This window comes from Pipra filicauda, unplaced genomic scaffold (assembly GCF_003945595.2).
Source record: "Pipra filicauda isolate LSUMZ 115617 unplaced genomic scaffold, ASM394559v2 scaffold101_size5749837_pilon, whole genome shotgun sequence".
In the NCBI taxonomy this organism is placed as follows: domain Eukaryota; kingdom Metazoa; phylum Chordata; class Aves; order Passeriformes; family Pipridae; genus Pipra; species Pipra filicauda.
Genome location: NW_024103452.1, coordinates 268,806 through 284,552, shown reverse-complemented (window position 1 = coordinate 284,552; position 15,747 = coordinate 268,806). Strand labels below are relative to the sequence as shown.

The following is a 15,747-nucleotide window of genomic DNA, read 5'->3' as shown; positions in this document are numbered from 1 at the left end:
GGGTACGGATTGGGGCTTTTTTTTTTCTTTGTTTCTAGGATATTGAATGTATTAAATATTGGTATCTTCCCCTTGTGTGTGTGTTAAAGACATACTACCCTGTGTGTGAAGGAAAACTAACAAGTAGCTACTGTGCAAATTGGGAATATTTTCAGCATTGATAGTATTACTGCATTTCTGCATTTCTGCAATGAAGTGTAAATGGTTTCCTTTGAGACTAAAATACATTAAGAAAACCAACTGAAGGGCAGCAGTACAATATTTCTGTCTTCAGGTTAGATTTGGTTAAAAAGTAATCCCTAAAAATTGCTCACCATTACTAGAAAGGCAAAAGCTACAGCTGCATTGACTTTTGCCTCTACAACTGCACTTAAATCCTATTTGTGTTAATATAGCTGCTGAAAGGTTGAAAACACACACACCTTTGGAAGATACCAGGCCCCCGTGAGCTGGTTGTTTCCTGTTAATCCTCTCAGCATGGGAGGTCTAGCCATAATGAAAGTGATGGTACTGTAACATGTGCCTGAACATTACTGATGCCACAGTGTACACGTGTCAGGTGGATTTTTATAGGCTGCTGCCATCCAGCTCCAGAGGTGCAACTATGCTCTACTTCTATAGAGCCAGAGTGAATAATAGGTGCTGTTATACCTGCTCCGTTAATAGTAAATGATCAGTTAGACTTCCAAGCTGATAATGTGTTTCCTCGCCTGAATCCAAACTTTGTGCTGACCTGCTCCTTATTCAGAGTACTTAGAGAACAACAAGTAGTACAATATTTAATATTTTTTCCATTCAGCTGGTCTATAGTAGTGTAAAATAGTCCCCCCCTCTTCTTGAGCCTTAACCTTTTTCCAAGCAGTAAGCATTGATGAGTTTGAATGCTAGGGCCACGCACTTTGTGGTATCTTGTATTATAATATGAATCTATTCTTTGGTGCATAAGATGTTCCATGCTAGATTTAATGAAAGCCAGAGAATTTACACTGCAGAGACTGTCATGATACAAAGGCAACAGCAAACCAAGGACTGAATTCTGCTGTCTCACGTGCACAGAAACTCATGGAATGAGGATAGCTACAGGCTAATTTGACTAATCTGTCAAGATACTGGTTTTGTCCATCATATGGAGTAGGTTGGGTTGTTTTTCTTTTTTATAAAAAAAAAGGCAAAACATCTATGAACTTTTAAACCAGTGAATTTCTCCTGGTACTTCACGGTCTATCCAGAACTTTTGATTCTGTTCAATCTAAAAATGTGTGAAGGTGAAAAAGTCACAGTGAAAGCTAAGTGTTGTACAGGCAGATGTATTAGAACAATGTGTATACTTCTGCCTTACAGGAAGCCTTTATTACGTTTTTAACAACTTTCTAGTGAAGCACAATCTCATGAGTTTCTTGTATAAAATCAAAGTGGTACAATTGTTTACACTGAGATTTTTCTAAATAAAAACTTTTTAAAAAAGCAGTCTTTCTATAAATGATACAGAACAATGAATATACAGTGACAAGTGCAATAAATTATAGCCTGTATTTACAAGAAGCCTTTTAAATGCAAGTAGAGGTAAGTGCATTTAATACAAGTTTAATATTGATCAAAACAATTTGCTATTAGCTTCTGCTAGACAAAGCATGGCTACACTGCATATCCTTTAAACCAGTTTGTTAGTTGTGTGAGTTGAATGGAAAAGGTTGCAAATGCTGTTGACATTGTCTTCCTGTAAACAAACTGTCCAGCTAGAGAATGAATGGCTCCTAAACTTTTACATCTGAATTACAGCTTTAGAAGTGTCCTGACTTCCTTCCTGGGCAACTGGTAGTAGATGAGGCCACCTCATGAGGGGAGGGGAAGGAAGTTGCATAAGAACAAGTGTATAAAGTTGTACTGCTCAGTCAGAGAGTGAACTGGCAAGACCAGCCAGGGCCTGAGTTCATGGTAGTGTTTCTAACACATGGTGCAGCCAAGCCATCTTATGCTTGCAGGATCAGAGTTAAACAGTGCTTGGAGCATAAGAGAACTGAAACATTTACTTTGGCACAATTTTGGATGCTTACTGTCATGACAGCTGTCAGGAGGAGACTAACACCCTAGGCATAGTAGCTGGTCCTTCTGGGCAAAACCATCTTGCATGAGACGTATGCTCTACGACCAAAGTGCCAACACTTTCTTTAGCTTCTCTGCCTCTCCCCCTCGTCTTCCCTTCCCACCCCCAAGAAAAAGACCTCACTTTTTTGGGGTGTTGTTAGCCCATCTGATAAAAATCAGCAGATGTCCAAGCAACTGCTAAAGGCCAAGCTGCTATGTGAGATTAAGACCATCCCAGCCAAATAAAGCATGTGTGGGCATATTGCTGCTGCCGCTGAGCTGAGCAGCCACCGTGGCGTAGGGTCAGTCTATTAACAAGTCCAGCAGTTTGTTCACACCCCAGGGGGTGGTCCCCACACCCTGTCCCCCCACAAGGCACATACGTGGTGTTCTGAAAGGTGGTTTATCACATGCTTTTCTCTCCAAGCTCCTGAAAGCAGGGAAGGTTGTATCAAAGTTCATGGTAGCATCACAGAGTCCATGTGAAGACTGTTTGTCAGTGACATCCACAAGCTCTTACTACCATATTCCTGTATTTCTTCAAGATTACATTAGAATTATCATCAAAGTAAAGAACAGATATGGCATTTAGTTTGGTAGGTGCACAGCATGGTTTGGGAACGTAATCAGGATTCATAAGATGAACCTGTTGCCAAGAAAGAAAACACAACTGAGACAATGGTATCCTGTTTACAAATTCACCTGGTGCTTTGGCATCGAGCTGGCTGGAGACTTACCAGAGTTTGGACAATGGCATGATTGGTTGCGTTCATATGGGCATTGAGTGGGAATGAGCACTCCCCATCACAGTAGTTGGCTGCGTAGCCCTTTGGAGCGATTATCCAGTCCTTTTTAGGGAAACAAACAGAACATGATTCAACAGACAATTGCATGCAATTAAGAGCAGCTGAAAATTTTCCATTAACTTTTTTCTTGAGGGTGAAAATGTGTTTTCACTGAAACTGTTAGGCTTTTGATTGGGGTTTTGGGTTTTGGTTTTTCTTGAGCCATCACTTTTACAAGGACACACTGATTTCAATGTCCAAAGAACAGTGCACATATATGTATTGCCATGAACTAAGAGAGTTTTATCCCTAAAACTCTTGCTGGGTTGCCTTGTGGGGATTGTGGTTTGGAAGCCTTTATGTTCCAACATTTCCTGCAGGTTAGGCCCTCTGGCTGAACTACCTTTCCTAGGTTGAGTCACAGCCACAGCTGGTGCCCCCTCATGGAAACATCCATGCATTCACACAGGCACAATTCAAGCCTGAGGGAGCTCCACAACAGGAATATAAAAAACTGGTGTGGTGTCTCAAAGACACTCTATCTTATACACCCTCATACGGGGACACTAGCCTGCTAAGGCCACTGTGGGAAGTCTTAGCTGTGTAACAGCTTCAGCACATCTGCCAGACTCCTAAAGGAGGGGCAGGGCAGCCAGCCTGAGCTGCATGTGCAAACAGGTGGCCCCAGTGGCACTCTTGAGTCCCATGATGGTAGGGAAGAAGAAGGTGACTTTTCACCAAAGGGCTCATAAAAAAATTACAGCTTCTCTGCTGCTGACACAAAAGAGCCAAAGGAAAACTAAAAGCAGCAATAATTAGCAGGAGATATTTTGCTTCCTTTGGTGTCAGGCTCTGCAGGTTATCCTGTAGAAGAACATACTGGTACACTTCACGTGCATGTAATTCTTAAACAATTTCCCCTTTACCTGACAACAATTACCTATGTTTGCTTGAATTTTGCTACAGCAGGCCTGAGCAGCCAGACACTGTTGCTGTAGCTTTGCTAGCCAGGTTTGTTCCCACGAGGATACCTGGGCATCACAAAAACTCCCCTTCATTTTACTGTACTAGTTCACCCATAATTTGCTCCTGGTAAACCAACCTGCTTTTCATAAGAAAATCACCCTTCTGCTAGAGATGCCAGTACAGACTGTGTAATTTAATTTGTGGTTTAATGGGCTGTAAGAATAAGGGAAGTGCTCTGCTAAAAAAAAATTAATGGATGTTCTAAAGGAGATGGCAGTGCCAAACAACTGCAGGGGGCTGCTGCCCTGCCTTGATCATCTGCCTGCAACAAGTAGGACCTGGATTCCAACTCTTGCAATGAGCCCTGCTGGTCTGTGGCCTGCCTTTGGCAGCATTGTACCTTTCTACACCTAGAAACATGAAAGCAGTGCCTTCAAGATCAGGAACTTCACAACTGGAATCTGCCTCCTGCCTGAAAGCAGGGCAAGTAAGCTAAGGAACAGGTGGAAAAACTGTTCACAAGTGAAAAGAAATGCCACTCACAAGTAATGGAGAACGGAGTCAGCAGGCACCCACAGTTGCAGCTAATGGGCTGGAGTTGACATAAGTTACAAAAAGTACTGTCCCATTAGCTGAGAGGACTTCCATGTCCAGGGGCAGCACCAGGGGCGGCCCTGGCATTCTGAATTATAACCAGGTAAAAACATTAGCTGACAGAAATGGGATCTCCCCTCACAAAAGGGCTGAATGAAAGAATGAAAGAAAAATTTAAAAATTTTAAAAAAGAGAAGGTGAGGGCATTCTTTGAAATGTGATGTTCGATTACACAGTGGCCTGGTCCTAAATAACTTACTCTAAACAACTTTCTGGCCTCATGGTGTTGCAACTAAACCCAGTCTTCAGTCTACCTACCATAGGCAGTGCTAATGGTGGCACAGGGATGGAGGATTTCAAACAGTGGCTGAACACTACACACAAAAAAATTTAATTAAAATCACTGCTTATCATCAGATTTTTTTTCTTATCATTAGAGGTTCATAGATATAAACCCTTGCCCGTACTGTGACTCCCGTGAGTGACAGACTGTATACTTGAATCTCATAAAGTATCAAGCTTCCTCTGGATCTTATCAAATGTCACAACTATCAATATTTATTTGCCTTGCCCTGTCACTGGTTTTAGTGAGGAGGCACAAGGGACATTTTAAAGCACAATGGCAGACTCAAGTGGAATTACCGTGACACTGTTTAGATAACATTTCATAACAAAATGTCTAGTTTACCCAGGGAGAAACATCACACACCTGCCATCCCAAGTCTTGGAAGCTAACGTAAAGCTCATGCTTTCTGCACGCTGTTTTTAAGTCACTGCTGTTGTAATCTGTTAAAAAAAAAAAGAACAAAAACAAGAATTTAGAAACTAAAACAGGCAGAGCATTGCTGGAGGGCACAGCTGGCCAAATGTGTGCGTGCTGTGGGCTCAGCAGCAAGAAATGATGAGCTCCCTCAGCAGCCAAAAGGATAAGGGTGTTGAGGGACATCCAAAGCAGGGCTGAAGCTTTTAAGATGCCTTTGGGAATGGAGGAACCCAAGTAACAGTGACTCAGTTATAATTACTTCAGCTGCCTTCAAAGTGCTTGTAAAACACCTCCAGTAAAATGACTTCTTAAAATAAATCTACTCCTTCAGCCCGGCATAGGTGACATCCCCACTGGGTGCTCAGACTCACCCCACTTCCTGAGCTGCGGTTTCCAACGTGTGCCGCCCTAGGTGGTGAGCTCAAACCGCACACACTTACTGAGAGAATTACAGCCCCAGGAAGGTTAATCGTCACCTTGCTTCCCTGTAACAGTTAGCAGGAGTCCTTAAACAGCTAAGGTGTCCCATAGGCAGGGAAGTCCCCGTCTCTCTCTGTATCTTACCCCTAGCCTTCCCCAGACATCACCCCATGCCCCACCTCCACCCTTGGACCTTTACAAACCATGCTCTGAAAAACCTGTTTCTCCTTTCCATAAGCTGCTTATCTGCAGATGACACAGAACTTGATATGCTCTCACCATTCACTTGCTCCTTAGTGCCAATACTTTACCAGAGTGGGAAGGCAGGGTGCAAAGCCCTGACCAGAGACCTTCTCCCTTGCCATGACGCAATGTATGAAGATGTTTCGACCATGCAGGAGCTGCTCCTGATGACCCCACAAAGTGCAGCTTTTGACAGAGAGTGGAATTTCCCATTTATATTTGGAAAGAGAGGCAGCTCCACATGTGAACACCTGGAACCACAGAGGAGCTGAGCCGTGACAGAGGGGCCTTTCACCTCCATGTGGCTGCACAAATCCAGCCCTGACGGGTGGTTGCTGATTTTGTCACACCTCAGGTGGCTGCTGGACCTCAGCAGAGCAGCCACAGAAACCACCTTTGCAGCAGAGCAGCTTGGCCACCAGCTACAGCTGCTGAACCCGTACTGTGCACTCGATGGGAAGCACAAGAGGAAGAGATGGCAGCAAATTCAGCCGAGCAGTGTGGGAGCCCATGTTTTCCCTGTCCATGTTTTTCTCCCATGCCTTTCCACAGGGGCCTCCTCCTCTCTCACACACCTCATTTGCAATTAAAGGCGCTTCTGTCAGCAGGCAGATGTCACAGGCTGATGTGCCCGCCTCCCATTGCCCTGGACCTTTTGGCTTACCAGCCCCCTGGTGCCCCTAACATGGCTTGAAAGGTCACCCTTCCAGTGCAGCTTCCCCCAGATGCAGCAGCTGGGATAGAAAAATATTTTTAGGGACTTTTTCCTTGGCTCTGAATAAGCCTTTCTTTTGCTTCCCTCCAGCACCCCCCCTACGTTTGGGAACTACAAATGCAAATATTTATTCAAAAGAAAAACTATAATACTAAAAGCACATCCAACTGACATTAAGGGCAGCACAGTGGTACAGCTGGGTACAGTTAACACTGAGGGCTGAAAAAAACCCTACACCTCAAACCCAGCCTCCCAACCACCAAAGATTAGAGAGTTGTTTTTAGAAGCAGCTTGGGTTTTAAACTCTAAGGATTGCATTTCAGACTTTCAATAGCTTCGCTTCAATCACGGATTTAATCAGGTGAGCAGAGCTGGTTAACAGGCTGCTGCAGTATAAACATTCACTCTTTCAGGAGCACGCGGTAGCAAGGACGGAGGAGAGTCTCTCTATTTGAGCTTTTCATTTTCAAACCAGACATACCCAGAAGAAACCAGGGTGTGGTGGGTTTTTTTCAGATGAAGCTTTTCAGTCCCTGGCTCAGCCCAGGAGCAAATTTCTAGCATGAGATGTTTTGAAATGATCTGGTCATAATGAGAGGAAAAAAATGAGCAGAGGATACTTTTAGTGATCAAAGGCTTTCCTTTAAGTACCTGAAAACACAACTTCATTGTTCTTCAATGGGAAATATGTAGTTTGCTTAGAGGAAACCATCTGTATTTGGGAGTTACAGTGGAGTTGATCTATTCACAACTGAGTGGGCAGAATGATGCTACATTCCAAATCCAGCTACAATTTACCCAAATCTGCTACAGGAAAGGGGAGAAGGCAAGGGAGGCAGAGAAAACAGGAGTAGGAAGGAAGGCTGCAAGCAATCACAAGTTTAAGAAAACACAAGGGTGGGAAAAAAAAGCTGCTTAACAAGCTACATGAAGCAGAACATGTTATGAACATGTCCTCTCTCACACTGCCCCCAAAAATTCGCCTCAGCTCACTGGTTGGAGTCACCTGATTCACACTCTGCATGGAGCGCTGGCTGCTCTCCATCCAAGGCAGATGCAGACAGTTCTATCTTCTCACTTGCCCAGACTGAGCCTTTGCTTTCTGAAACGCCAGCATACTAAACATCCCCTCTCCCTGGATTTGCACTCTTCCCTCACCCCCAAGATCCCCTGCCCTCTTTTCTTGTTATGTGTTTGCCTACTATGTCTACTTCATGGAAGCTACTTTAGCCCAACTTCAGGGGTTTTACAAACATTTAAGCAACCTTAGCAGTGGCTTTCTGAACTGGAGAAAAAAATGCAGCAAAACAGATGCACATAGTCATGACCCACTCCCTACAGTTAGGGGCTCAGCATATGCTCTAGAGCCACGTACATTGAATGTGCATCCAGTTATGGGCCTGAAAAAAGAAGAATACACCTAGTCAAGGGGTTTTGGCAGTGAGCTAAAGCTCACTGAGCTACTGAAGTTGGCTTCCACGACACAATTTCTCCAAAGCCTGGAAAGCAGCATCAGCTACCCCAGGCCAGCATGCTCAGCTGTTTTAGCCCAAATTGCCATTTGAGGTGGTTCAGCAGTGCAAGATCCAACTGGCAAGAGGCAACAGGGTTCATGTCTCTTCCTACCAGCCCTGCAGCAAGGAGCCAGGAGGGCCAAGAGCAGGCAGCTTGCAGCAGGGGGGATGCTGCAAACAACTTCCATGGGGCCGGCTTACACTGCCACAGCACAGTTCGTGAGGATGGTTTGCCAGAAACCCTTAAAATCTCTGAGAGTTTAGAGAGCTGCTTTGGGAGTTCCTATAGGCTCATTGTGGGTTTAGCAAAATCATCTCTATTTTTTCCTCTGAACATACCAATTCAGAAATACTAGCTTGGCATTTACAAGGCACTGCATTTAATCATACTGCAAACTATTTTGTCTAAAGCAGAGATTTAAAAAAACCCAAACCCCTAGTTCTGCACTTAAAAATAACTCCCAGCACAGCTAAAACAGCACAGTTAAGATGGCTTGTCCCTGCAGCTTGTTTGCACTGAATATTGTCTGCTTTCACCAGGCCCCAAGTCTGACTTTCTGCGAGCACAGATGTTTCTCTTAAGGCTGGACACTGGCATGTGTGTTGCTGAAAAGGGCAAGAGAATAGCCTGACCCTAATAGTCTTCCTCCTACAGATACTCATGCACTAACCCTAGATTTCCTATAACCTCTCCCACGTTAAGTGCTGGCAAAGAACATATAAATATTTACTGAGGTCGATCCGAATGAGAACACTTGCTGCTCCCCAGGTGCCGGTTTACCAAATTCCACACAGTAATTAATTGCTTTGTGATTCAAAATAGCTTTGACAGAGGTCTCTAAGGCCAGCCCCTTCTTCTTGGTGTTTGACTTTGGTGATTTTCCCGGATAAAGCTGGTGTAAACTGATCACACACTTAATAACAGCCCACTTCACATGAAAGTGATCTGCTTGGGTGGGAAGAAGGGGAGATGTTGGGCTGACATGAACCCCCATGTGAAGGCACAAACAGCAATGCTGGCCACACTGCTCCAGTCTGCATCCAAGCACTGTGCTGAAGGGAAGATTGGCTGCCAGATAATGAAGTTTGTTAACAAGATCCTTGCCATCACAAAAGCATTTGGCTTTATTTGACTACAGTGTTTGTGCATACTGCCCTTTGTGATATTTGGTTCCCGTACACGTGGGGAAATCTGTGTGGTGCTATGTATGTCTGCTGGTAGGAAAGGACACTTGGAGGGCCTCTTCATTTCTCATGGAGCACCTCACACCAGTCACAAGGGCCCTAGGATGGCTAAAGAGAAGGACATGAAAAGGAGTTTTGCTTGAGTTTCACTCAGAGCAGCAAGCACAGCCCAAAGTCAGGCGTTTCAATGTTCTCCATCAGGAAGCGCTGATGGCAAGAGACAGCTGAAGGCTGAAGGCTGACTTGCAGAAGAGAAGGATTATTGCCATCAGACAAAGAGATAGGCCTGTGCAGAAACCGTAAATCATGGAGATGGCTGTATGGCAGAGGGTCACCATCTGTTATGCTGAAGACAGTCCCCATCTCTTCAGTTAACCAGAGGGTCAGTGTGGAGTCTGAGAGCACAAGCTCAATCCACTGCAAGATTCAGCTGAGTGAGGGGCTCCAGATCTTGCAGACAACAGCAGAGAAACACCTGCACACTCCTCCCACCCACCTCGTTCCTCCACGTCCTGGGCCAGAGTTGGCATGTGATCTTCTGCCTCAGCAGGTGAAAATACTTCCTCTTCTTCCTGCTCGTCCTCCTTCTACAGAAGAACTGAGCTTAGCTCCAGGAATGTATTGATGCAGGACTCTATGTCAAAGCAGTTTATAACCATGGGGGTTATTCAGTTCTGCTTTATACAAGCCAATATATAATTACGTGTTTGTAATACAGGGAAATAATTATTCTTGGCAAAAAAATACAGATCATTGAGAATCTTATGCTACAGCCATAGCCTTAGTATCTGAGCTCTTGGTACTGACTGCAGGACAACAACTGCATGTCAAAGGGAGCATAGTGGGGTCCCTTTCCCACACACAGCAGCATGCTTTCACCTAACCCTCGGTTCACCAGATCCGGTACCAGCCCAGCAGCACACTTCAGGCACTCCAAACTGCAGGACTTGAAATTCCTGCCATATTTAGACAGCAAATGGGGCTTTTTAAAACATACTGCCCCAAAACAACTCACAGGATCTTTAGGAAAAGGGGTTCCTTTTTGGACTGAAAAAATAAATCCCTGTGCATTCACTAACATAGAGAAAGGAAGTTTTAATCTACCAAAAAAACCATCAACACCAAACCACTGCCTTGCTCTCAAGGAGAGAAACTGCTCTCAAGCCCTGGTAGGCAGCAGCAATTCTAGCTTGAGGAAGAGCACAGACCAAAAATTTGACAAGACCTAAGATACAGCAAGAGAGGAAGATGCACACATGGGGAGATGCAAACCAGTTCTGCACCCGCTTTGGGTCCAGATGCATCAGGGCACCCTCAGAAGAACTAGGCAGCCTTCAGGGTAATCCCAGGGCCATAGAAGTAGACATCCTCACATTTAAAAAAGAATTATAAAAAAATCCTGTGATCTCTTTAATGCTAAAAACCTTTATTGGTCATTGGTGCCTCTTGGGCTGTCAAATAACCACTTCTTAAGGAGAACAGAGTCTGAGAGTCATACACTTACAAAGGAAAACAAGCTGATGTAGTCTCTCTTTTCTAAACACAGAAACCAACCAAATATACATCTTAACTTTAAACTCCTCTCCTTTCCCCCACCCTTAACAGTCTCAACTATACCTTATTGTCTACTGAAATGCCAAATTCCACGTTTTAAATTAAAGCTGGCTTTGAGCTAGAAGAGCCAAAAAAAACCCTTGAGATCAAAGAATGCTAGCTATTTTTTCCCTTTTTTGTCATTTTAGAATTTTATGACCTGATGTGTGGTGTAGTCAAGAAAGCAGCAATGTAAAAATGTCCCTTTTTGCCCAATGTATCTGCTCCCTCTGGAGCTTTGAGTCACTTTGCCTGATTTAAAAATATAAAAATTTTGTTTTAGCAAACTCATCACGCAGGAAAGTAACTCAGTAAGCAGCCATGATGCCCAGCTTTAAATCTGCAGCTTGGAGACCTGAAGGAGAAATCAGGACCAAAGCAGGTCTCAGAAATTTGGACCCACAGAAGGTGCTGGCAGAGGGCTCTCATGCCAGATTAGATGGTAACTCCTCCAGCAATGCCGTGCTGGCAGTGGCCAGCCTCCCCTGGGGAGGCCAGGCTGCAGGACTGAGTCTTTTCTCCTGCCCTTAAAATCCATGAAGCCTTATTTCACACTCACACTGGCCCTTGCACAGCATGGCATGGGAGCCCATAGTCCCTCACCATGATGGGCTGGAGCAATTTGGCTGAGTCAACACATGGCCATGCACAGACCCTGGCCACCAGCCCTGGAAGGGCTCCCATCCTGGCTCTGCTCCCTGCAGGCTCCCAGTACCATGGCCAACATGGAGCAACCTCAGGTGCAGCATGGCTCACCCACAACCCAAGCATTCAGGAGCAAGTGAAAGCCTACAGATTCACACCAGCTACGTTTTGGCAGTGCTGGCTCATCTCCCTGTGCTGCGTCTGGATATAGACTAAAAAATACAACTGCCTCTCTTCCTTGGGGCATAGTCATTTCTAGAGACGGGAGGGGAAAGGATCCTATTGGAAATGAAGGGGGCAGCATAAGCAAATTAATCAAGTAAATTGGAGTGAGCTAAAATGTTTCAAAGGAAAGAAGGTATTAAACGAAGAAGGACTTGTAGCACTGTGATGGAGGGCAGAGTGGCTGGAAAACAGGTAAGACTTAGAAGACAGAAGACTCTCTCAATTTGCATAAAAATTTCAGAGTTATTGTATTGCCCCACCAGCCCACAACAGCACTCATAAGGCTGCTGTAAAACACCTGCAACATGCAACCTTTCCACAGTAAACAGGAAAACTTCTTTGCCTGTCTGGAAATATGCTTCACCATGTATACACTGATGTTCTCAGAAGGTTAAAAAAAAAAAAAATCTCGAGCTGTTCTACCACGTTTTTTCCAAAGAAATCTGAAAGAGGACTCTGCTGGGAATGCTTATGTGCAATACCATAAATCTCAGTGTACACAGAGATTGAGTCTTTCAAATATTGCACTTCACTTCTAGGGCATAATCCTAGACAAATACTGCATAGCAAACAACCTACAAGCACAAGAGTTGTGGCTAAAATATCTCACCCCCTTGAAATAAATGGGTGCAACTTCACATGGGGGTCTGGACTCCACCCTGGATTCAAGAGGACTCCTGTAAGTCTATTACGTGAGATCTCCTCTTCCAACCCCTTGCAGATGTAACCTATTACCCCAGGGAAGAGCATCCCACCTTACAACCCTCTTCTTGCTTCTTTCAACTCCAAAGCAAATGAAAACATTACAAGTCATCCCAGCTTGTGCTGCACGATTACCTGTGTTACATGATTACCTGTGACACTTGACACCCTGGAAACGTCTTGAGTCTGGGTGGAGCGGTTCCGACTCTGCTGCCTGCGCCTGCTTGTTGCTGACCTAGTGGTCCGTAGGTGAACTTCGCTCACTTTGAAGAAGGCCACCATGAAAGGCTGTTTGTCATAAGGGCCATCTCGCCCTACAAGGCCTGCTTCTCTAGGATTTACACTGAAACCTTCAAACCAAACAGTAAAGTGAATGTTAGAAAAAAGAGTGCAGGTGGACTGCTCCTTTCAGCATCGCAACATCCCCATAAGCAGTGTCTCTTTTCTTCTTGCTCATACTCTTCTTTAAACACTAAACATTCCTTTCCTGCCACCACGGCCTATGGGCATTGTTACGACAGCACTCCATCCTGGACAAGAGACTTCACTGCAGCATCTGGCTCTTTGGTATCCCTTTGGCATCTCTATTCCAGTTTAGGCTTTTTTTACTCTATATAACTATAAAGTTAAAAAAATAAACTCTCTATTTTCTCTACTCTGTTATAAAGAGTTATATACATAGATATATACAACACAATGCCCAGATGTGTCACGAAATTAGTTCTGCTGCCTGTGAAACACAAGAAGCAGACGTGAGATTAGGAGACCTCTAGGGAAAGCAGACGGCAAAGGGATGGTGTGCTTTTGTCAGGAGCAGAGGAATGGGCTCTCAGCCCAACTGGGGAGGTAGAGGCTGGCACTAACATTTCCTCAGGGAAAACAGGGGACAGCCCCTCTACTCTTACTTCACATCACAGGTGTACCAAACTCCAGCATGAAGTGACAGAAAGAAAGAAAGAAAACAAAGTTGGAGACTACCGCAACCCACTTCCACCAGCTCATCCTGGTACTGTCTAGAGATACCTGACCTCACTTATGTGGAAAGACATGACCATCATGGGACAGCCAATAACTGACCACTTATGCCCTTAGACGCCCTGCTCGTGGTGTTGGCTATAGCTGCTTAGGGTGCCCACCCCCCCACATCCCAACTGGGTTCTGTTAGCACCACTTCTAGACAACATCCAAGGGACTCAAGAGGTGACTAGTGTTACCTGGCCCGTAACCTACCATCCCGGGTCACCACGCTCAGCTGCAGTCCCATGTTGTGCTGAGGGTTCATCACCCACATGTTACTGGTTGCAGTGACATCAAACTCCAGCCAGCCCTCCTCTGATGCCCACACTGCCCGTGTGTCCAGCAGAAACAGGTCAGAGGCCCTGCAGAGGAGAAGCATAATGAGAAGACTGTGGTGTCAGTGATCTTCTACCCTGGCTTTTGCCGTTACAGAAACAAAACCTGAAGTAGTTATAAGTTATGTTAATAGCTAGGAGAAAAAAAAAACACAATGCCCCAAATCTGCTAGTGTGCATCCAGAGTTTTGCCATGAGATGCACATGCTTTCACATATGAAATTCAGGATTACATTTTCTAAGAGGAAAGCTACCCTACTCCTCAGGTCTGTCCACTTCTCCACCAGCAAGGGATTAGTAAGGCTCTCTTCTTCCTGAAGAGTGTAATGCTAACCCTGGCAAGACAGTGGTCAAACTACCAGCATGTCCAGGCATTCAATGGCTTTTGTCATAGGGGTTTCATGGTATCAGCCTGCCACATGCAGGCCTACCAAAACTGACAAAAAACCCCCTAAAAATCAACTAACAGCCAAGTATCAAACAATGAAAGAAAATAAACCTCTAAAGGGCTCTAAAGACATTGTTCTAAGGCTTATCAACAAGGATTAGAGTGCCTTGTTCAAAGGTTGCTGGTGCTGCACCTCCTTCATGGACTTCAGCTTCAAATGCTTTTAGGTCTATACCATTTTTGCAGCGTCAAATACTCACCCAAACTCAGTTCAGTGAAGTCAGCTGCAGAAGCACACAGAGAAATCCCATGTACATGTTCTTGTTGTATTACAGGCACAAGTTTCCTGTCAATAAAGCTGCAATTCCTATCCTTAACCTGTGGCTATCATTACAAAACAGATACCAGGTGTCAATCCCATCTTCATCCGTCTTTCCCTCCTGCACCTTTTTTTCTAACAGGAACAATGGAAATGAGAAAACAGAGTACCTGTCCCTCCTACCCATCAAAGGTTAACTTCAGAAAAAAATCATTTTGATTGAGTTATATTTTACTTTTGGCCAATTGCTATGTCATGCTGCCCAGCAGCTTGGCTTGCATGAGATCACACATGGAAAAATAAGCACTTAAGTATATTAGGGCTCCTAGTGTAGCTATTTTTACAGCATGAAGGCTTTCCTCCACCTCACTGGTAGCTGCACACTCTGTGGTTGACTCAAGAGCCTTTCCCACAGGAGTCTTTGCCACCACTCCTCCAACGGAACAAGGGTTCAAGCTCAACTCTGACCTTCACCTCCAGCAGCAGCAAGCAGCTAAGGCTGGCCAGCTGCTACATGTTTTGGAAACCTTAAGGTTGAGAGATTTGGGCTTTCCCAGGCAGAGTATATAAACTGAAGTGTTGCTTAAAGACAACTGCAAGCAGCAGCTGCAACCACTCATTCCCTCTCCAGTTTGATGAGAGGAATGAACTGCTAGATCATTCCCACCTCTGAACATGACTTACACATCAGGCCTCTCCAATGGACAATATCTGAAAAGGGGTTTTCCTAGCACCTGTTCTGACCTTCCCCCTCACACCAATTGCTTTCTGATCTCTGTAACAGGGTAACTCTGTGACAGAGCTACTCTAACTCCTCTCTACAGGGAGCTCTGTAAGAGTAAATGCTCCTGAACACTCAAACACATGGGAGTAGTCAGGTCTACAAAAACATGAAGAGGAGGCTGGGAGCTTATATTCCCATTGCCTTGCCCTTTGGGAAGGCACTTGGACAGGGGGGAGCTGTAAAACCAAAATGGGCCACATGGCATCACGTAGCCCATTCCCCTGAACTCCAGGCAGGGTCAACTGCATCCCTATCATTCCCGAAAGGCATTTGCCTCACCTGATCTTACAGGTCACCAGCCTCCAGAGCTCCATCATTTTCCCAGGAAATTGAATGGGTTTTACTTGAAACATTTCATGTTCTTTTTTTTTCTTTTTTTCCTTTTTTTTTTTCCTCTCCCTCTATTATCCAACTTAAATGTCACAACAATATCCCCTTCTTATTAAAACAATATCTTCAGTCTCTCCTT

The 15,747-nt window shown here is 44.7% G+C and overlaps 1 protein-coding gene across 1 annotated transcript in view; it reads right to left on the bottom strand.

Annotated features, from left to right (window-relative positions):
- Positions 1-1,287: 1,287 nt before the first annotated feature.
- Positions 1,288-15,747, bottom strand: part of BMP6 (bone morphogenetic protein 6) — an 87,732-nt gene continuing 73,272 nt past the window's right edge. Inside the window, exons 3-7 of the mRNA XM_027745051.2 lie at positions 13,666-13,814; positions 12,588-12,785; positions 5,140-5,216; positions 2,823-2,933; positions 1,288-2,731 (exon numbers count right to left, since the gene is read on the bottom strand). Coding sequence (XP_027600852.1) covers positions 2,582-2,731; positions 2,823-2,933; positions 5,140-5,216; positions 12,588-12,785; positions 13,666-13,814 — 685 coding nt within the window. The 3' untranslated portion in view covers positions 1,288-2,581. The remainder of the gene's footprint in view (positions 2,732-2,822; positions 2,934-5,139; positions 5,217-12,587; positions 12,786-13,665; positions 13,815-15,747) is intronic.